Source organism: Acomys minous (assembly GCF_964271855.1).
Source record: "Acomys minous genome assembly, chromosome: 2".
Classification (NCBI taxonomy): domain Eukaryota; kingdom Metazoa; phylum Chordata; class Mammalia; order Rodentia; family Muridae; genus Acomys; species Acomys minous.
Window position 1 is genome coordinate 117922995 of NC_140484.1, and position 22872 is coordinate 117945866.

A 22872-nucleotide genomic window follows, 5' to 3' on the forward strand; every position below is an offset into this window, starting at 1 on the left:
TATAATCAAAGTCAGAAAGTACAAAAAGCAGAAATACTGCTACTCAGAGGTCAATGGCTGTGTACTTCTCTAGCGTGTGGGAGGCCTTTGATTAAACAATGCAATGACACATACAATGCCCTGTGTATGATTACTGCATGTTCACTTCAGCATTTAATGACAACCAGTGCTGCATCACACAGTGGACAGGCTTGTCCCTTGCTGCTTAAACCTTTATGATCTTACCTTACTTTGTCAAATTCCTTTTTTATTTTTTTTTCTTTCTTGCATCACAAAACACCCTGGAGCCAGCATCTTTTTAATATGCGTTTTAAGCTTTTTAAAACTGTTCATTCCTGATGCCGTGGTAACTAGTGAAGGATTCAGGTTCCCCAAAATTCAAATACCCACAGGTAAAATAACCACAACATACAACATCTCACTAATCACATGGGTGAAGACTTTTATAAATGGTGTTGCCCAGCACTTCAGGAAATGGGGCATGTAAGCTTCGGGTGGGGATGTAGGCTGTAACAATCTTCACTGAGGTAACTTGGAAATATGAATCAAATGCTGCTGCCTTAGTATTCATGTTTCCAGCTGTTTCTGAGGGAAACTTTAGTTTTCCCAAGATCTTATTAGAAAGGAATCACATTATATATGTGCTGTAAATCCCACTCTAACATAAAGGAATTTTCTCAAGAATATTACAAATAATGAGTCCAGGTGCCCTGAAGATTTTTTTCAGATGTGTTTGTAAGCACTTAAAATCTCTTTTGGCACCTCTGTAAATCATCTTTGCCTTGGGACTCAAAACCAAGTCAAGGTTTTGGTTTTGATGGGCGCTGGCAGGACAAGGTGGGGAAAACAATCTGCTCCCTGTCACCCAAACAAGTGAGCCAAACAAGTGAGCTCTTTAGCCACGTCCCCGGCATTTCTTCTCTTTAATCGTCCTGTTTCTGCATTTTAATCGCATGTCTTTGTGGAGATGCCGCAGTGTGGAGCCTATACAGAGTAGTAATGTCTAGCTCAGTGCTTCTCAACCTTCCTAACCCTGTGACCCTTTAATACAGTTCCTCATGTTGTTGTTATCTCCAACCATAAAATTATTCCATTGCTACTTCATAACAGTAAGTTTGCTGTTGTTATAAGTCATAATATAAACATCTGATATGTGACTCCAAAGAAATCACAACCCACAGGTTGAGGACCTGAGATCATCTGTGCTTGTTGTGTTTTGCCTCATTGGAAGGTTCACCTTTTCCCAGGTGCTTTTCCCCCCCTTTTCCCATACTTGGCTTTTGACACAGATGGCACATGGGCTCTTGGGGACCCTGCTCAGCTCCCTGTGGTGTTGGAATCCAGACCCGAGATGTATACTGTCTACATCCTGAGGACTCCCCGGCCCCTCCCGAGGAATGCAGAGATGAAAGGCCTCATGCCTTACGAGCATGCAATCAGTTTGACTGCCCTCCCAGCTGGCATATTGAAGACTGGCAGCAGGTACAGCAGCATGGCAACCCACGGCCCATCCTACTTATGGCAACAGCGGCAGCCCTGCTTTGCTTTAGCAGAAAGTAAGCCTCCTGCTTCACGGTCTCTTTTCTTAGTGTTCCAGGACTTGTGGTGGCGGAACTCAGAACCGCAGAGTCACCTGTCGACAGCTGTTAACGGATGGCAGCTTTTTGAATTTGTCCGATGAATTGTGCCAAGGACCCAAGGCCTCTTCTCATAAGTCCTGTGCCAGGACAGACTGCCCCCCACAGCTGACTGCTGGAGACTGGTCAAAGGTAAGAGCCATTCTCAACTCCACAGTCTCTTCCCCTCTGCTCTCCTTGGTTTCAGCTGATAAATAGTTCCTGAAGAGGTGAACACCAGCACCAGTGAGGAACTGGCACAGAGCCAAGGCAATGGGCACCCAGAAGCCAGCTGTGAACCTGTTGAGTGAATGGAAGATATTCTCCTGCTCACACTCGAGTTCTCACTCACTCTCTTGCTCCCTCTGGGTGACTTTGTGCATGTTCATGTCTCTCTCACACACATATATGTACGTGCGCACACACTTGTGGGAGCTCATACTTAAAAATAGACTTGCCCTCAAGAAGTTTCAGTTTATGAATTATTATTATAAAATTTTTCAAAGAATAAAAAAATTAAGTGTATTTTGTGTTGGTGGTGGTGGTGATGGTGGTGGTGGTGGTGGTGGTGTGTGTGTGTGTGTGTTTGTGTATGTGTGTGTGTGTAGGTGTGAACTGAGCCAGAGGTGTCAGATACCCCTGGACTGGAGTTACAGGCATCAGTGAGTCACCTAACATGGGTGCTGAGAATGGAACTTAGGACCTCAGCAAGAATAGTATGTGCTTTTAACTACTGAGAAATCTCTTACCCTGCCCCCCAAACTCCTTGATTCTTTATTACAAACTCTAAGAAATTTGGTTGGGCTTTTCTTCTGCATTTTTTTTTTGTCTTTACCTTTATAACTGGTATGTGGTAGAGTCAAGAAAATGTGTGATGTCTGGATTCAGCTCATTCTATCAGTGTTATCCTACCGATAGGTTGACTTGACCCACATGTATTTACTATTTATAATATGATAACTTTATCTTATAATTGTTCATTCTAAATTAAATAGTCCTATTTCTGTAGGCTTATATGCTTGGTCACTCAAACAACAGACATTTACTGAACACTGTGTCTTGATTGCTAGAGGAACCAGGGATGAGAAACAATCAAGAACACAGTCTTAAATTGACTGACACTTTAAGAAGACAAATAGATGATGCTGATAATCTCATGGGCGATCCCAGTACAGGTACCATATTACATAGCTATGGGAAATGGGGAAACCTCCATTCTACTTCAGTACTAGAAATGGTTATAGAAGATGTGGCTTTTTACATTTGAATGTGAAGAAACCAGAGAAGCTCTGTGGAAATGAGACCAAAGGGAATTCTGGGTAGTATGTGAGGCTTTTGAGATTATGAATCTCATGAGGCTTGAGAACAGGATGCATTAAGGAAGTGGTGAGAGGTGAGATGAAAGTTGAGGCCGTAGCCAGATGGGAGAGAATTGAGGCTATTCCTGTGTATCCCCGTGGTTCTCAAAAGATTCGCTGAAGCATTTGAATATTTGGGAGCTAAGACATAGTCTGGTAGCCTGGGGCATGTGTTAGAGCAAGAAGACGAGGGAGACCGAGAAGCCCTGGAAGTTCAAGGTTGGATTCAGACTACCGGGCGATAATGAAGCTATTGGTATAAAGAAGAGTAGACAGGGTTTTTCTCATCAATAAGAAATGACTCACTTGGAAGACATTCAAATTATATCCTACCATTACATTCGATACCTAAGTTTGTTCATTGATACATAAAATGTGAAGTTGTGTGTGTGTGTGTGTGTGAGAGAGAGAGAGAGAGAGAGAGAGAGAGAGAGAGAGAGAGAGGAAGGAAGGGAGAGGGAGGGAAAGGACAGAGAGAAAAGGAGGAGGGAAAGGGAGAAAAGGAGAGGGAGGGAGAGGGAAGGAGAGAGGGGAGGGAGACAGAGAGAGGGAGGGAGGGAGGGAGGGAGGGAGGGGGAGACTATTTAAGGCAGAGTTAGCACTTCTTATCTCTTCAAATGTATATCAAATGTATGTCATTTCTTTCCAGCAAAAACAACAACAAAAAATCATTCTAATTTTATTTAATGTTCAGTCCATTGTTGTTACGCGTAGTCAGCCTACTGGACAATAACACACCGGAACTTCCTACCCCTACCTAACCGTAACTTAGCACCTATTTATCGAGCATTTCCCCAGTCCTCCTGCTCCCTGCCCTGACTCCCCCGGCCACAGCCTTCTTAGATCGGTGCTTGTCATTCCGCGCTGGTTCATTTCGCTTAACATAATGACCTCCAGTTCCACCCGCGCTGTCCCAGGTGGCAGGATGCCATCCCTGTGTGTGTCTGGATACATAGGCCCTGATATAATGAGTCCTGATGGGCTCTGATGCTTTCACTTTCCTGCTGCTGGGAACTACACAAGCATGGGAAGGCAGATCCCTTTTCAACATACTCGGTTCATTTCCTTTGGTTAAGTACCCAGTGGTGGGATTGCCAGAACACGCGCTAGTTCTATTTTAGCTTTTTTTTTTTTTTTTTTTTTTTTTTTTTTTTTTGAGGAGCTTCCATAATGCTTCCCATAATGGCTGCATTAGCCTATGTCTCCATGGACCAGCGGTGTGGCAGAGTCCCTTTCCTCCCCACCCTCACCAGCTCATGTTATCTTTTGTCTTTTGGATGAAAGCCTTTCCTGCTGGAGTAAGGTGATACCTCACTGCGGTTTTGCATTTCTCTGACAATTAGTGAGAGTGAGCATTTCCTGGTGCTCCTTGGTCATTTGAATGTCTTCTCTTAAGAAATGTCTACTTAGGACACCTGCCCATTTATTAGTTGTACTACTTGGATTTGCTCACTGAGATTTACGAGTCACTTATATGCATTGAATGAAGCTCTCTTCTCAAACATACAGTGTCGAGATGTTTTCTCCCATTTAGTGGTCATCTCTGCACTCTGGGAACTGTTTCCTTTGCTTTGCAGAGGCCTCTTAGTTTGATGAAGTCCCACTTGACTGTAAAGCTATTTTCTGTACTCACATCCAAAAAGCTGTTGTCTGTTCCAGTGCTCAGACATGTGCGTTCCTCAGCTTTCTCTGCTTGGCTTCAGCTATAATTATTTTTTTCTTTAATCTATTTTGAGTTGAATATCTATAGATGGTAAGAGGTAGGAATTTAATTTTCATTCTTCTGTATATGGATAACCCATATTGCTTTTTTCTAGCACTATTTATTGAGAAAATCAGTTGGTTATAGATGCTCAAGTTTACTTTTATTCTGCCTACATGCTGATTTTATATGTATACTGATCTGTACTGACTAATACAGCTTTGTAGTATATTTTGAAGCCGGACACTGCAGGGACTCTTCCCTTCCATTTCCGCAGAGTGCTTTGGCTATTTTTCTTTCTTTTTTTTCTTTTTACAAATTTTAGGATTTTTTTTTACAGTCTTGTGAAGAGCACTCATTGACATTTTCAAGGGGATGGCATTAGGTTGGCATTTTGAAGGTGTGTACATTGCTTGCGGTAATATGTGTAATTTACAACATTCGTTCTAACTACCTGCAATCATGGGCTTTCTTTCTCGTTTCTTGTATCCATCTCGATGATTTGCATCAATAACTTTCATTGTACAGATCTTTAACTTTTTGCTTAAATGTGTTGCTAACTACTTGATTTTTGTAGCTACTATGAACAGGATTGAAGCAATATTAATCTTGCATATCAGTTTTACGCTCTCCATTTATTATTGTTGTACCATGCAGTAGAAAAAAGCATATTGGAGGAGATGGCTCAGTTGGTAAAGTATTTGCCATGCAAACAGGAAGATCTAGGTCAAATCTCCAGAACCTACATGACAGCCAGGTGTGGCGGCGTACATTTACAATCCAAGCATGGAAGCAGGCAGACAGTTGGATCCCCAGGGCTTGCTGGCCAAACTGTCTAGCCAATTGGTGACCTCTCGACTCAGTGAGAGACAGTGTCTCAAAAAAAATAAATAAATAAAGTAGAGAGCAGCAGAAGAAAACACTTGACCTCTGACCTCCACAAGCATGTGCATACACATGAATGCAGGACACACACATACACACACACACACACACACACACACACACACACACACACACACACCATACAAAAAAAAAGAAAATAAATTAGAATTAGGCATCACTTGTAATGTCAGGAATGAAATCATGAATTCTACAACAATAGATTATCGTCAATTACTTGTTAATATCAGAAAGAAGGGACTGAAGAAAGGAAGAAAATAAGGAAGGGGGAAAATTAATGAAAAAGAAGAGAAAGGGAAGGAGAGAAGTTGAGATGAAAAGCTCTCTATATTGTGAAAAACAGCCTTGAAGACTGTGCTCCCTCAGTGGGCTGTCTGCCCATGCTCCATCTGACTTGCACCACTCTCATTGCAGTGCTCTGTCACCTGTGGCGTTGGGTTCCAGAGAAGAAAGCAGGTGTGTCAAAGGCTAACTGCCAAAGGCCGACGTGTCCCTGTAGGTGAGCCGCTGTGCAGGGGCCTGCCAGGGCTCCCCCTCGTGAGACCTTGCCAGATGCCCGCGTGCGGCAGTAAGTATGCAGCAGCACCTGTGCTTCCGCGTTTTCCCTTTCCTTTTCATGCCTCAGCCCGTCTCAGCGGGGAAAGCAATCTAAGCAGAAGCCCCAGCTTGTGTTCAGTGAGTGGTAGACCGGGGCGGGGGTGGGGGGGGGGCAGAGGGGGGGACCTAGAATGCGTTTTTAAGGAAAGTCCATTTAAGATTGAGTGTGCCTTGTAGGGAGCAGGCTGAATTGCTACTTGGTGTTCTTGCCAGAAATGTATCTGTATTCACAAGATTAAAAGTAGACGAGCTGAGTATATGATAAAAAGTACTTTTGTGGGTTATTATTATTATTATTATTATTATTATTATTATTATTATTATTATGATGATGATGTATATTTCAAAATCAGTAAGCATAAAAAACATGCTTTAAATAAATGTCAGTTTGGATATCTTGCCAATTAATTATAAATCATAAGCTTGCTATGAAGTCAATGGCATGCTTTCATTCTACTCAAAGCTGATTAGCATGAAGTGTATCAGTGTACATGAGAGGATGTACATCTACATGTGTGTATGTGGCATGCGGGAGGAGCACATCCATTGACATGAGGACTGTCACAGCAGCAGCTGCAAACAGGCAGCAGAGAGGTGACAGTGAGAAAGGGGTGAGACCCCAAGGTAACAGCTTCTGGGGCCCGTTCCTGATTCATTATTGTCACCTTGCTGGAGAGAGAGAGAGAGAGAGAGAGAGAGAGAGAGAGAGAGAGAGAGAGAGAGAGAGTCCTTAGTTTATTGGCATCTTTCCTGGAGAAGATCACAAAACAAAGCAATCCAAGCACTAAGTTCAGTGGAAAAGTAGTGATACTTGTTCCGCAGAAAGCACCTTTCATGTTTATCTCACTTAGTCTCCCTGGCAACGCTGAGAGTCAGGCTTTACCCTCCTTTAGAGGCGAGGCATACAAGGCTGAAGCAAGGCCCGAGTTTCCCCTTATGCTCCATGACTGCCAATTGGGCCCTTTGGCCTGTTTGACCACAAGTCTGTCTGGCTCTTGAGCCCACGCTCTTAGCTGCTGATTTGTGGACACTAACATCCCTCCCCCCTGGAAATGCTTTGAGAACATACTTTCAAAATCTTGACATCCTAAAACCTTGAGATTCCAAGGCTTAAAGCTTTTTGGAGATCAGGAATGTCTGCGGTAAATGGCGGGGCGTGGTGTTTGTTTTAGCCACTTACCTACCCAATTTTTATCTGTGTGACTAGGCTGTAAAGTACCTTAGAGGTAAGGGAAAGTAATGCAATAACCAGCAAACCCCCTTGAAAATAGACAGAATACCACGCGGGACACACTGTGCTCAGCAAGACATGCAATAGACAGGAGTGGATTATCAATCATTATGGCATTCAGGGGAGGGAAGAATTTCACAAGCGTTACAGAGGGAAAGAAAACAAGAAATATCAAACATTTTTTCTTTACCCCACTGTAGTCCTTAGCCTGTTGACCATGTAGGCCACAGAAGCGACAGGAGACAGGATGTTCCTCACGACAGCCAGCCACCCTGAAATGACCTCCAATCCTGCCACTGTTGGGGGTCAGACCGTCACCTCTGATAGACGGTGCTTGCTTAGCCGTGCTGTGATCTGCTCCTTCTGAACGTTCACAGACCGTTCTCTCCCTCCAGCACTGCATCTTGGGGCCAGGTGATGAGCAGGTCCCTCTCCTGGCCCCTTGTCTCTGATGCTTCCGTGTTCTCCCCTCCTCTGTGTGCCATCTTAACAATTCTCCTTAGATATTATAAGGCTCACTGTGTAGGCCTTCAAGACACTTTCCGCTTGACTATGGGACACACCCCCAGGTCCTATCTTCCTTACCAACATTTGCCGATACTCAGGGCAATCAACATCCTTATTGATGGCTTTCTGATACCTGGTATCCCCATTTCCCAACCTCACCAATTCTTCCATGCCATCACCACGGTGAGGTGACACCGAAGCTTTCTGCTCTTGTGCCTTATTTAGTTAATGCCTCACTGTGACCCCCAGAGCTTCCATATGTCCCTATTAGTGCCCAACCTTCTGCTCTTGAACTAGAAATCAGTGCACTTAGCTGGCCTGTCTGCTCATCCACTTAGTCAGCCCTGCTGCCTCATGGAAGCCTGTCTCTAACCTACTGCAGAGGCCCCTGCTTGTCTTTAACCTTAGAATTGCTTTCAAGTGGCTTTCCTGTCTGCTTTTTTTCCCCCTGCCTTGAGTTACTGGGACTTGTAAGAATAAATAATGTGACCCTGCCAATGAGGCAGGCATGTTTATACTGCCTAAAATAAGCTGGGCGATAGGGTGGGCCACCCCACACTCACTAAGAAGCTCTCCAGAGCAGCTGCTTTCCCATGACCACGCTGCCATTTTGTTGTGAGTGATCTCATATTTAGCCACTGGTAACAGTGAGGCTCCACTGGCACAACGTCTTTTTGACTTTCCTCCCTCCTTCATCTCAAATCCATCCTGCTCCTTCCTAAAACTGGAAAATATATACTCTTACATCAGCCGAGCCTCTCCATAATCAAAGTGTCCTGGGTTTAGGTAAAATGCATGTTCTTGAAGATGCTTGCTTTTTTTCCCTCTTCATTCTGGTCATTTGGGGGTGCAATGGGGTTGGAGGCAGGTAGAAAGGATGTCCTGTGTAGACCAGCTGCACTGCAGCTGCTGGGCCCCCACAACTTCCCTGCAAGGCACCTCAGGCTTGGCTCTTTAAAAGTTGAAATTGTTCACTTGGTTGTATCTATCAACTGATGTTCTTTTCCGTTTAGGACCACCCACACCCTTACCTAGTGCTTCTGAGTTTGCAGTCTGAGCCTAAGCCCCGTTTGTAAACTCTTTCTAGGCAGTCATTTTCAGGACAACGTTGTGACGCAGGCACAGCCACTATTTCTAGTTCTTTGAGAAAGAGACTAATATCAGATAACTTGCCAGTGTCACATGGTGAGGCACCCAGAGACCAAGGCTCTGAACTCAAGTGAGCTATTCATGGCCAACGTCAGCTATAAACACAACTGAGAAGAGGTTATTAGGGCAGCAAGGATGCGGGTAAGAATCCCAAAGAGAAGGTGATGGATTCATCATTAGAGGTCATTGGTGGCCTTTTCCTGAGAGTGTTAGTGTGGTGATAGGAACACAAGCTAGGCTGGAGTTGATTGAAAAATAAAAGAGAAGCAAGCAAGTATGAACTATTCTTTCAGGCTGATCTAGGCTATACCATAGTTATTATGAGGTCTCAGAGGCTTCTTAGCTAATTTAGCAAGCTCCACTCACCGTATCCCTATAGCTTCTGATCAGTAACCCTCAAAGAAGCCCTCCAGAAACAAACTCCCCACATTCTTGACATAGCTTCAAGGGAGCTTGTCTTCCCGGATCACATGCCTAGTGGGAGGAGATGGAACCAGTACCAGCCAAGTGGCCAGACTGGGAGCCAGAGACTAAGAGGGTTCCAGCAGGGTAATAGGAAGGCTTTAAGGGCTGGGTCATGGCCAATGCTCATTAGGGAGCAGCGAGAGTCAAATGCTGGTGAAACCAAGTGTAAATTGCAGCCAAGATGGCATGGGGCAGAAATCTGGTGTGCTTCCAGGGCTTAGAGTGATGGCAGTGAGAGAACAAATAAAGAGACAGGACAGTTATGCAAGGTACTTGGGCATGTGCTATAAATACCATCCGGCACCTGGGGTTGGCCTTTATGTCAGTCTGGCTCAGAGATCCAGAAGGAAGACATAGAGAAGAAAAGGTTTCATTTTTTATGAAAGCAAAAGATGTGGTACTTCTCATACCTTTCAATAATGGGAGAGGTAGAGTGATGGGCTACTCTATAGATCAGATGATGATGCCCTCGTTTCATTGGGCTTGGGAGATTTCTAGTTCAAGAGCAGAGGGTTGGGAACTAATAGGGACATATGGAAGCTCTGGGGGTCACAGTGAGGCATTAACCAAATAAGGCACAAGAGCAGGAAGCTTCGGTGTCACCCCATCGTAGTGATAGCACAGAAGAATTGTTGAGGTTGGGAAATGGGGATATCAGGTATCAGAAAGTTATCAATAACTGTTGGGTAGTTCCAGATGTGAGAGGGACAGAAGCCCAAACGAGATCAACCCCTGTAGGAGAGATAAACATGTTTTTGTGTTGATCCCAGACTTGTGAGAGAGCAGGATGTTTTTCCGCTTAGAAGTCAAACCACTATGTTGCCAGCTGAAAACATCCTAGAAGAGACTCTGAGAATATATATATATATACACAAAACAAGAGGCTTGGGAGAGAGACAAAGGACTTAGGATTGTTTTGGCTGTTCATCCCTGCACTTCGAGAGACATTCCTAGAGAGAACTGCTCCAGGGAAGGCTTTAAGGCTTTAGGCTCCGGCTGAGGCTCTGGGCCTCAGCTGCTGTTCCATGTTTCAGCAACAACCTTGGTTGAATTGCTGGTCTGCTGAGGTCCTGCTGACTACACCAGGAGAATCGTTCCTCGGAACTGATATCCTTAAGGTTTCATTATTGTGTTCTTTAATCTCCTTTTCCTATTGTTTGGGTTAGTCAGGTTGTAAGGGAGAGGTAGGCTCATTTAATAAGTTTATAATAAAATATAATTGTTAAGAAAATCGAGCCTACAACCCACCCCTCAGATCTGCTCCTAGGATAACACACTCTAGGGACTGCTCTGAAGGGACTCACAGGGCAACCAAAGGGGAAACTGGTGCAAGATGTGGAGCCTGGTGGCTCTGCAAGCCTCATGAGTGTCTGCCTCCAGGATACTCCTGATCCACTCCCTGGCCCTCTGCTGTCTGAACGGTTCTGTACCCTCAGTGTTGGCAACTGCCAAGGCAGGGCTCAGAGGGGACAAGTGGGACCACAGGGTTTGTCTTCTATGAATGGTCATGTGACCAGAGGGGTCAGATGTCCAGTGCTCTACCCAAAGCTGAGTCCTGCCTGTCACCTGCAGGCTTCGTGGCCTGCCATAGAAGGAATAAGATACTGTCAATCCCAAGCTTGGATAAGGGACATCTTGAAGGCCATTGGTAAGCCCATATCTACTTTGGGTCATTGAGTCCCAAGAATCAAAATGTTCTGTTGGCCTCACATCGTCCCTGTATTGTCCCCAGCCTGAGACACTCAGCTAGATAGTTCCCTGGCGTGGGGGGTGGGGCTGAGGATGTTCTGTTGCCATATTAGTCAATATTCACTCTGTGTGTAGAGGACTCTGCTGTCCTGCAAGAATCTTTGTCTGCATTTTGCGCCATTACGGGAATCCCAGTGCCGGAACTAGTCATTGTTCTTGAAGACTGAGTTTAAAAGCTGTCTGCTGCCCATTCATACTTCTTGAGAAGCCCGATTACACACAAGCATGACTTAAGCAAAGTACTATGATACCTTATGCTAAGCCCAGATAAAGTGCTCCCACCACCGCCTTAGGAAAGGGCATGCATGTGGCAGCGACTTGAGCAGGAAGCTCACAGACAAGGTAGATGCTCTTTCTTATTTCCCCCTCCCTCCTCACTAGTAGCAGCTCATCAAGTGTCACTGAATAGAAGAAACTGGGCCAACTGGTACCTTTTTCTACCATGTTGGTTTAATCCAGTGGTGCGCTCCAGGACATCTGTCCTGAAGCTAGTTGAACATTTCAGTCAGCTCAGGAGCTTTCTAAAACCCCGATGCCTTAACTGTACCCCATAAATTAGAATGTCTGGGAGTAGAACCAAGAGCATTGAGGGGAGTGAGTAGCCATTATCCGCTGTGTTGATGGGTCCCCTGCTATGCTTGTTAAGTCCTTCAATCTATCACTGCCTGTACTGAGGAGGGACTATCAATTTATCAGGGAATTTTCTATACTTTTCTCCCACCATCGCTGAGCATCTCTTTAAGTGTTTCTCAGCCATTCCATATTCTTCTGTTGAGAAGTCTCTATTTAGTTCTGCACCACATTTTAAAATAGGTTATTTGGTTTTGGTGATGTTTCATTACTTGAGTTCTTTACATATTTTGGATATTAGACCTTTGTCAATTGTATGGTTGGTGAAGATCTTTTCCCAGTCTGTAGGCTGTTGTTTTGTTCTGTTGACAGTGCCCTTTGCCCTGCAGAAGCATTTCAGTTTCATGAGGTCCCACTTATTAATAGTTGAGTTCAAAACTTTATGTTGTCACTCACACACACACACACAAACCGCTCTATATTCCTTGTTTGGCTGTGGCCAGGGCGATATCCTCTGTAGACACTATATCATCCCTAGGAGGAAGCATATAGGTGTGTGTGTGTGTGTGTGTGTGTGTGTGTGTGTGTGTGTGTGTGTGGTGCTGCACAGAGGTAGGCTGAGGGTTCTTGGACAGAACCCAAGGCCATCGTGAGATCAGTAGGCCTGAATTCTTAATTGGCTCTGCAAGGATTTTGCATGTCAGTTCACTATGCTTGTTCCTCGCCGGAAGGCTTCTCTACTACAGAAATAATGGTACTTGCAAACCCCATCCATGGCCACCCACAGGACCCTAGAAGTTATTCTTATGAATCATTTTTGGAAGAGAGAGAGAGAAACAGAGACAGAGACAGAGACAGAGACATTGAGATTAGTAGGCCTAGATCAATCAGCCTCAGAAATGTTTAATCAATAACTCTACTTTGAATGGTTTCTTGTAATTTCCTTCCTTTTCCTTTTCCCCCTACAGAAGCAAAACTTGAGACAAAGCCAAGACCTGGAGAGCGGGGACCTCAGATTCTTGGTGTCCGGAGAGTCTATATTCAGACGAGGGAGGAGAAGCGAATTAACTTGACTGTCGGCAGTAGAGCCTACTTGCTGCTCAATACCTCTGTGATCATCAAATGCCCCGTCCGCCGCTTCCAGAAATCTCTGATCCAGTGGGAGAAGGATGGCCGTTGCCTGCAGAACTCAAAGCAGCTGGGCATCACCAAGTCAGGCTCACTGAAAATCCACAGCCTTGCAGCCCCCGACATTGGTGTATACAGATGCATTGCAGGCTCTGCGCAGGAAACGGTCGTTCTCAAGCTCATTGGGACTGACAACCGGCTCATTGCACACCCGTCCCTCAGAGAGCACATGCGTGGTCCCCCTGGGGTGGACCACAATGAGGCCAATGGTCTGGAAGCCACGTGGCACAAAATGCGTCAGATGTGGAATAACAAAAATGAGCTTTACTTACAGGATGGTGACGTCGGCAGCCAGCCTTTCTTGCGAGCTCTGCTGGGGCCCTGCAGGACTTCTGCAGGGAACGCTAACTCCTGGGAGTTTAAGAACAAGCAGTTTGAAGCAGCCATGAAACAGGGAGCTTACAGCATGGACACAGCCCAATTTGATGAGCTTATAAGAAACATGAGCCAGCTGATGGAGACAGGCGAGGCCAGCGATGACCTCGCATCACAGATGATATACCAGCTGGTGGCTGAGCTGGCCAAGGCTCAGCCAGGGCCTGCTCAGTGGAGGGGCAGCCATGAAGAAGATGCTTCTGAAGCTCAGCTCAGAGGGCACACAGGAAGCACCACAGTAAAAAACTCTGGCAAGCTGACTTTTAAGCCAAAAGGACCTGTTATCAGGAGGCAAACCCTACCCCCTTCAGTTTCATTTAACAAAACAATAAATGCAAGGATTGGGAATACAGTGTACATTACAAAAAGCACAAAGGTCATTAATATACTTTGCCATCTTATTACTCCCAGCAGTGAGGCCACCTACACATGGACCAAGGATGGAGCATTGCTGCAACCCTCTGCAAAGTGAGTCAACTAAGAACTGAGTCCCTTTGGTAGAACCTTATTGCTGCCTATTATTTCAGTTTTCTTGGAAACATTTTCAGACTTCTTCTTCTAAGAATGTGCTTTCTCCCATTCTTCTTTATCTGCTTGGAGAACTTTACTTCTACTTCCATTTTTTTTATGTGTATGTGTGTGCACAGGCGTGCAAGAGTGCATACATGTGTGTGTGTGTGTTTATATATCTATACAAAATCTAGGAACCACAAATGAGACTTTCTGAGACTTGCTTAATTCATTTAGTATTGTTAAACAGTGATAAAGACCCATTAAGGAAAAACTCTTGGTCAAGAGAATAGTCCTTGGCCTAGATGGAGACCTAACATTCAGGGCTGGTGAGTCAGTCACTTGACCAAGGGACTGTCCCTCAAGGAGGAGTTGCCCCTAGCAGAGCAGGTCCACCTTAAGCCAATCTAAAGAAGAGATAGGCAGACTAATTATTGATTGTGTAAAATTACTTTTTTTCCCCTCATTTTTCCTTCCCAGAATGCCTGTCCTCTAGGACAGTTTCTGCAAATCACAAATCACAGTGTGGTTCTGGGGTCTGATTCAGAAAGGTGGAACTTTTTTTCTCTTATCCTGTTTCTGGCCAGAACATAGTTTCTTCTTCTTCTTCTTCTTCTTCTTCTTCTTCTTCTTCTTCTTCTTCTTCTTCTTCTTCTTCTTCTTCTTCTTCTTCTTCTTCTTTTTTCTGATAGTTTATACTTATTTGCTCTCTCTCAAAAGCCTCCTCTCTGCCACATGACTTCATTGTCTACCATGTATCTGACATTTTTGTCTGCTCAACTCAGGTGGCCTGGCTTTTTCCTTCTCTCCGCCATTTTCCTCTTCCAGGCAGCTGCTGAGATGTACAGCTTGCCTGCCATTGTTTGCTTGTTTGTTTGTTTTTCTTTTAAGTTAAAAAAAAATGAAGATGGAAGCCAGTATGCATGCCCACATCCTGGCCTGCTCTGAGGACACTCTAATCTAAAGCACAAGGAAAGCCTTCCTCACTCTTCCAAACACACAGTGTCTCCTCTAGGCAGGGGCTAGACATGACTATCGCTAGGGCTCTGTGCCAGACTGAAGTCTATCACTTTGCAGTCTCCATTCTCCACAGCCTGCAATGGCCCTCCAGCAATCATGTATGCTATTTGTGTGTGTCCTCACTCTGACTCCTTTATAGAATCACTTTGGATGAAACTGGGAAGATGCAGATCCAGAATCCCACAAGGAAAGAGCAGGGGATCTATGAGTGCTCCGTAGCTGACCATCTTGGCTCAGATGTGGAAAGCTCATTGGTGCTGTGTGCAGGTAATGTCTGTGGACGAATCCCAGTGTGTCCGGCGGTCTTGTTGTTGCTGCTTTTTTTTTTTTATCACCCCAAATGCTAGAACTCAAACTTGAGTGTGGGTCACAATGGTACAGAGGGTTTGTTTAAACATAAAACTCTGGGCTTGCTGGATGCTGCCTAGAGCCCTGCCTTAGTAGGTTTGGAATGAGTTTAACACTTGGCTTTTAAACATGTTCCTAGGTCACAGCAACCTCTCTGCAGACAGTGGCTTAAAGGCTTACTTTCAACAAATTGGGAGTTAATGAGATGGAGGCTCATTGGCAATGTTGACATTATAGACTTTCTAGAGTTCCATCAGGGGAGGAATGAGACTCACTACCCTTTAAGTTGGCACCTCTCTCTCAATGACATACCAGCTAATCCTTCCCCAGCACTGCACACTCATGGGCTGTAACTTTCCACCTGCATACACTTTCCCAGTCATTGGACTTTGGCATTTTGTATCAAGATGCCTTACACAATGGAAGATCAATTTTAGCTGTTAAAGTTGCAGTCCGCAATTCCTGTGGCAAGATCATATTCTGGGACTAGAAATAAACAAGAGAGCCACTCCCTTGCTCCTGCTCTCTTTTCTTCTACTTTTTTTGTGTCCTACATGGATTGAGGTGATAATAATCATGTCAAGGGTTAAATAGAACGCAGCTTGGCCTCCTAGGTATTGGCCAGTCTATGTGGCTGACACTTGAAAGTTGGGCCTGTTGGTGTAGAAAGGTTCTTTGAGTCTGAACAATCAGAGGCTGGCTGCCTTCCCAAGGCAGAATCTTCAGGCTTTTGTTTTCTCCTGGACTGTTGAGCCCTGTGTTCATTAGCTCCTCTCAAGCAAACAGTGATGCAGACAGCTCATGTAGCAAATAGGAAGACCCCGTCCTCCACCAGTGCCCCTGTGTCTGCTCTTCAGTCCATCCCCAGATAACCTAGACTCCTGACAAAGCTAATGTGAGTGCCTCATGAGCTGGAGGATGAGTTGTGACAACCGAAGCCCCCTTCCAGCCAAAGGAGTCTCATCATCATTTTCCCATCAAGATAGTTTTCTACTGCTTCAGACATTCCGAGAAAGAATGGGACTTCCCTGGGATCAAGCATGCATGTGTTCTTATTCTGCATTCTCACTGTCTGCCTCCCACAGATATGCACACAGGTGGACAGAGCATGTGTCCTAACCGGGTTGATGAGTGAGTCCATTAATAAGTGTGCAATTTCAAGGAGTGAAAGTCACTGAAGGAATTCCTGACTCTGTGGCTTTGCCTTTATTATTTCTTCCATGCAAGTTTTACGTGGCTATTGGTTTCTCATTAATTAAAATGCCAAGTTCTGACTTCTCCTCCAAACAGTGCTAGTGCACTTGAGATAATCTCATATGATTTCATAAATGGAGAATCTCTACAGTACAGAGAAGTATGAGAGATTCTTAAAGAGGCACCCAGCAGCTTCCTGTCAATAAAAAGCTTTCAATAGTGACAGTTTTACTATTTTAAGTGGATGTGAATTTATTTAGATAGTATGAGAAGGGGCGTCTCTGACCACACACTGCGGGTGAATGGGTCTGGGAGCACCGAGTGCTTTTATTGGGATTCCTACTAAAGTCCAGCAGGAGAAATTTTTTTGCACATGTACATGGTTAGAAGAAAGTCAACAAGAGTTGTGAGCTTTCCCAGTACGGCTTTCAATGAGCCTTGAGCCCAACATTTCTTCTGTAATTAGTAAGTCAACCTGTCTCTGGCCCTAAAGGAAAACAGTATGTGGGGTGTTTTAGAAACTATATTGTCGTTGAAATGTCTGGTTGTACCACCTTGTGCACTGCAGGCTCTGTGATCCTTAATTAAAGAGTAGCTATGTTCTGGTGACCACTGAGCAGAGAGCACAGTGTGGTGCTTTGTATACATTTTAGCTGAACAGAACCTTGCCTTATTCTTACTGCAGTGGGAGAGGCCTTCTCCATCCTGGAAAACACCTACCAAGGGCAACAGGCTAGATCAGGATCCACTGCTCTACCTCACATCCCTCCTCCCATAAAGTGTCAGGTGGGCATGGTCCCTGGTATTTCAGGCCTGCATCAACTCAGCCAAGGCTATATGTGAAAGATGCTCTTCTGCCCTGCCATGAGGTTTAGCACCTTATGAACTGAGCCTTTCTTTATGAAATTATCATAACCTTAATTTTGGTTATAAAACTAAAATATTTTCACTTTATCCATGATGGTCGCAGTGTACCTTTGGCTGTCTCTGTACATCCATCTGTCCATCTACCCATCACTCGCCTAGTCATCATCTCTGCACTGAATAGGTGCCTATAGGTGTGTGTGTGTTCATGGCTGATGTGCCACAGAGGATGAAGAGGCCAGCACTCTTCCCTGCTTTCAATAAATCGAGGCTTGTCACTGAACATGAGCTTAAATCTAACAAAGTTTCTGCTCCCTTTGAATTAAGAGGCACCTGTCATCTTGTCTATTGAAAGAAATGTCACCAAACCGGAACACAGCCATCTGTCTGTCATTGTGGGAGGCACTGTGGAGGCAGCCCTTCAAGCAAATGTGACACTCCACTGTCCTGTAAAAGGTAAGTATTATCATGTCCAGGGTGAAGGTATTCGGCCAACTAACTGCTGGAAGGTGACAGCTAGCATTATAGTGTTCCATACACCAGCCTGATGGCCTCAAGGCTGTGATTTCTAGCACACTCACCATACGGCAAACTCCCAAAAGCGAGCTCCTCCCAGGGATAGGGAGATGGTTCGGTCAGTAAAGTCTTTGTTCTGCAAGCATGTGACCTGAGTTCAGGTCAGAAGCATGTACATGTGTCTGTAACCCAGCTCAGTGGGGTGGGGGGTTCGGGGGGGGGCGGTAGAATGCAGAGGCAGATAGACTCCTAGAGCTTGCTACCTAGTTAGGCAGTGTGCTCTAGGTTTAATGAGAAAGCTTTTCTCTAAGAAAAGGTTAAGAGTGGTTGAGGAAAGCTGCCAATACATAAGCACCTGCACACATATGTACAAACACACTAGTGTGTTCCCTCTCTCTCTCTCTCTCTCTCTCTCTCTCTCTCTCTCTCTCTCTCTCTCACACACACACACACACACACACACACACACACACACAGTTGCCAATTTCTTTGTCCCCACTGTGGGCTGTGACTGACACACACAGACACTGGATTGCTCATCTGGGAAAGCTAGAGAAACGGACGCGGGCAGATCTATAATGAAGAGAAACTTTTGGTTACGAGGTTGTATGCTGACTGTGGAGCCTGAGAAGAAGGGTGTTTGGAAACTGTTGGTTGTGTCTTCTACACAGTGGCTCAACTCAGCAAAGCCAGGTTTAGTACTAGGAATGTCAGTATCTTCTACTCAGACTTTAGCCCGGACTGTCCCTGAGTGGGCCTGTGTCAGTGGCTCCTCCACTGTGTATACTAATGCAGGCACGCCTCCTTTCTAAAGGACTATTTGCAGTGCTAGGGATGGACCCTTGGGCCCAGCTTATGCAGGGCAAGTGTTCTACCACTGAGTTCCACCCACAGCCCTACAGATCCATTTTTTTCACTAAAGGAAGTAAAACTTTCATCCAGATTCTGCCTGGGCTAGGGCTATTTTGCCACCCTAAGCCAGGCATTCTTAAGTTTTAACCTGGATTCTTGAGTCCCCCGAATGTGGACAAACAATATAATCCGCACACTTCTCTAGGAATACAAGGGTCATAGAGCAGCTTTACATCACTTCCTTAAAGAGACATGTAAATACCGAATTGAGACATACTAATTCAGAATGAACTTTCTGTATACCCTTAGTTTATGTGCATTGGCTTAGTTGTCTGAACAATTATATCCCCCAATTCCCCAGGATTAATAAGAAATCCCTATATTTGCAGACATCTTTGATTCTCTGACGGTGAACCAGGTAGCCTAGTTGTGTGACTTTGACTCTTTCACTGGGGAGTTCTGGGAAAGTGCTTACTAATCCCGTACAGGACACCAACAACAACAGCAACAAAAAAGATCCCATCAAATCTGGTGTGAGTTTAAACCAATGAGTTTATTGGGGTGACTTACAGGAGCGTGGAAGACCCAAGCAGTTACGTCGCCCAAAAACCCACCCCAGCATGGCTGACCACTCACTGAAGCCATGGCTCCGGAGCTCTCTGCACAGTGTGTAGGCAGCTCTACCAAAGAGTCTGTACTCTAGCAGCGGCTTCCTGCTTATGTGACCGTGGGGAGGGGACTTTGCTTCTTTTAATCTGGTGAGTGTCCAGGGTCTTGTAGGTTTGGTTAACTTCCTGGGTTGTAAGAACCTCCCGCTCTCTTCTCTGCCAGTTACACAGTGTGCTGTGACTGCAGGGGCCTCTGGGGCTGCCCACTAGTGTGATGGGTGTCATGAAAGGACCTGGGTCACATTCGTCCATCTCCCTTCCCTCCTTTCCCTACAGTGCCCCTACTAGCCCCACTTCTAAAGGCACACCTTTGGCTCAGGCACACTGGAAATATGCTAACCTCCAAGGTATTAGTTTTCAACCTCTGGCAGTCCTCGCAGTGTTTGGCTGATGTAGACTTTTGACAGATCTCCCAGCCTCCCAACTGGCTCCACCCACAAATATGTGAATTTTCTGGCAAAATGGACTGACCATTACAGAAGAGGCCAGCATTCTCTAGGCAGGGCAAGGAGAAAAGTAGAACAAAACTGTTCAGATGCCAAGCCACAGACATCTCCAATGTCTGTAGCTCTCCACCTGCAGAGGATTCTGAAAAATAGATGTGACTTCTCTTAAGGGAGACCTCAGCTTTTCGTGTTTCTTTTTACATTTTAACTTCCCAGTGATTTAAAATCAAACTGTGCGGGGGAAGAGTCCATCAAAAGGCTTGTGGCCTGTTGTTTGCTGTCCCAAGCCAGGGACTAGATGCAGTGGAAACCGTTTCCACAAAGAAAGTCTCCAGGGAAGGCCATTAAACTCAGCTCAGGTGTCGTCTCCTGTCCACTCAGGCAAAATCTGAGTTGTCTTAAACTCTTCCCAACTCTGGTACTGTCACCGCCCTGCCCCGCCCCGCCCCACCCCGCCCCTCCAGGATACTGGTGGATAGTCTTCCTTCTCTTCCTCCTTTTTCTTCCTTCTTCCTCCTCCTCTTCCTCCTCCTCTTTCTCCTCTTCTTCTTTCTCTCCAGTGAAGCTCAGGGTTGCGAGCATTCACCTTTCCCCACCACTCAGCTTTTCTAGAAATAGTCGCTTTGGCCTTTAGTGCCCGGCAGCACTCCACTGTGGACGCAGATGGCGGAAACCCCTCAGAGGTCCTTTCCCTCTCAAAGTGAACCTGCCCCTGGCACTGCCACAACCACGTTGAGTTATGTGCTGTTTTTAAACAAATCTGTAGTGAAGTTAGTGTTTCCTCCTGGGCAGGAGCTACAGCCAGCTTAGCTTTGTACGGGGAGCCATCTTTTTAAAGGCAGATGGTGAAGCTGGTAAGAAGTCAGAAAATCCTGGTTGATAGCCAGTTCTGTAGTTAGCCATATGCAACAATAGATGAGTCTGTCTTACCCTCATCTCCAAAACAGAAAATATTCTCTAGGAGTAGAAGGACTTTGTCATCATCTAATTTAATCTTTGCTTTTATATATGAATGTATAGCATGATTCACAAAATCGAATACGTCCTTCTAAATTATATCTTTACATGACAAATTGAGGGCTTTCTAATTTGGTGGGATGTATAATTTTTTTTAAAATAGTTGCTCTTGAACTGTTTTCTTATAGGTTTTGGTGGGGAAGGCGATCCCAGAGCACATACCTAGAACTTCTAAACAAGTCTATAATTCTTTGTCACAGCCAACATGTTTTACACCATTCCCATGGTATAGATATTAACATTGTGTGTCTTTAGCCACTCTTAGAGATTTTTCTATTAATTTTATTGAATGATAGAACTAGAAAAACGAGCATTTCTGAAGGTTAGATGTTCTGTCCTGAAAAGGTTGTTTGTCTTGCTTATTGTTAAGAAATACTTCTTTATAAAATATTGGGTATTGGGGTGTGGGCTCCACCTCCTCCATCACCTTCTGTTAAGGACCAGAAGCAAAAAGCAGCAAATAGCATTGCTGTCTGATTTTTCCCTTCATGTGAGCACATACCATAAGCACTGTTTATCACATAATTTTCTATTACATTTTTGGGGTACATGCCCTGTACACATGTGGAGGTTAGAGAACAAGTTCAGGAGTCAGCTCTTGCATTCCACCATGTGGGTCCTGGGATAGAACTCAGGGCCTCGGATTTGGGGGGCAAGCATCTTTGTCAGCAGACATCTCACAATCCCTCCTGTAATTTTCTGCTCTGTGTGTACTCGCTTGCTTGTGAATCATTCTCGAGGCTCGCCAGACACAGCTGATGTGAGTCCCTGGTGCAGACGTTTTACTGTGTATCAGTTCCTCTTTGCTTTCTATACTTTCCAGGTCTGCAGGCAAATGGGACTGAGCTGGGAAAATAATGGTCCCTGAATGAATGGACCTGACAAAGCTCTATGGCCCAGATACCAAAGGTTAAGAAGCCTCTAAAGTACGAGGTACACAAAGTGAACTCCCACAAAGGGTTGAGTTTACTTTGAAGTTGAAAGAATGCAAACAGCACGGAACACTAGTTAGGATGCACAATATATGTACCCGCTTCAGAGCCTGCAGCAGGGAGCAGCGTCTGGCCTCGCCAGGAAGCTATCCAGACTGGACAGAGAGGACTCTAACAGGGCCACAGGGGCAAATGTGTACAGGGCTAAGATGCTCCTACATTAAAGCCCAATCATGGTGTGATTAAGGAGAATTTTCACCAAGAATGTAAAGATTTCTGCAATACTAACAAATCGTTAATCTATCAGGGTTGCGTTGCTTCATTTGGTTAAGGCAAAGGTCTCAGGTTGCCTAGGCAGGGCTTGAACTCACAATGCAGTCAAGGATGACTTTGAACTCTCCTGGTATTGTTGCTTCTTCCTCCAGAGCACTAGGATTACTATCATGTGCCACCATGCCTAGCTTGCAGGTATCTATTTTAGATCATGCCAAATCAGAATTTGATGTCCAAGATACTTACTAGTTGTAATTGTATATAAGAGAAAAGCAAGCAGGAAAAGCCTGGAGACAAAGGGAGACTGGTACAATCCCCATGGAGCTCTGTGGGCCCCAGGAGAGCTTACAGGTAGAGTTCACTAACCAAGTTGCCGTGCTGTGTCCCACAATGCCTTCATTTATTTGTCTGTCTAAGTTCCAACGATGTCTTGTAAAGCAGGGTGGTGTTGACAAGGCATAGACAAAAAAGAAAAGGAAAAAAAAAAAAGGAATAGAATATAGAGACCACAGCAGATCCAAGTAAATAGAAAAACCCAGGAGCTGGTAGTGGCAAAATGGAAAGTCAAAGCATATGGCTAAGTAAATGGTGCTTTGCAGTATCTCTGTTCTCATTGGACCTGTTACATTGGAAACTTCTAGAGTTTGACACTATTAAGTGCAGGCAAGAATATGGAAAAATAAGAGTGGGCAGTATGGCCAGCCAGAATATATGTTGGAAAAACAAATATAGATAATTGGATATAAATATATAGGAAAAAAACTTCTGCCTTGAGTGAATCTGACTAAATGTCTAAAATATGAAGAAATTAATTTTTCAATT

The 22872-nt window shown here is 44.8% G+C and overlaps 1 protein-coding gene across 3 annotated transcripts in view; it reads left to right on the plus strand.

Annotated features, from left to right (window-relative positions):
* The window catches only part of ADAMTSL3 (ADAMTS like 3), a 275111-nt gene that overhangs the window by 213111 nt on the left and 39128 nt on the right, over positions 1–22872 (plus strand). For all 3 annotated transcript variants that reach the window (XM_084756348.1, XM_084756347.1, XM_084756349.1), the window contains 6 exons: positions 1290–1482; positions 1590–1769; positions 5994–6147; positions 12816–13878; positions 15080–15207; positions 17674–17802. In XM_084756348.1, coding sequence (XP_084612474.1) covers positions 1290–1482; positions 1590–1769; positions 5994–6147; positions 12816–13878; positions 15080–15207; positions 17674–17802 — 1847 coding nt within the window. The remainder of the gene's footprint in view (positions 1–1289; positions 1483–1589; positions 1770–5993; positions 6148–12815; positions 13879–15079; positions 15208–17673; positions 17803–22872) is intronic.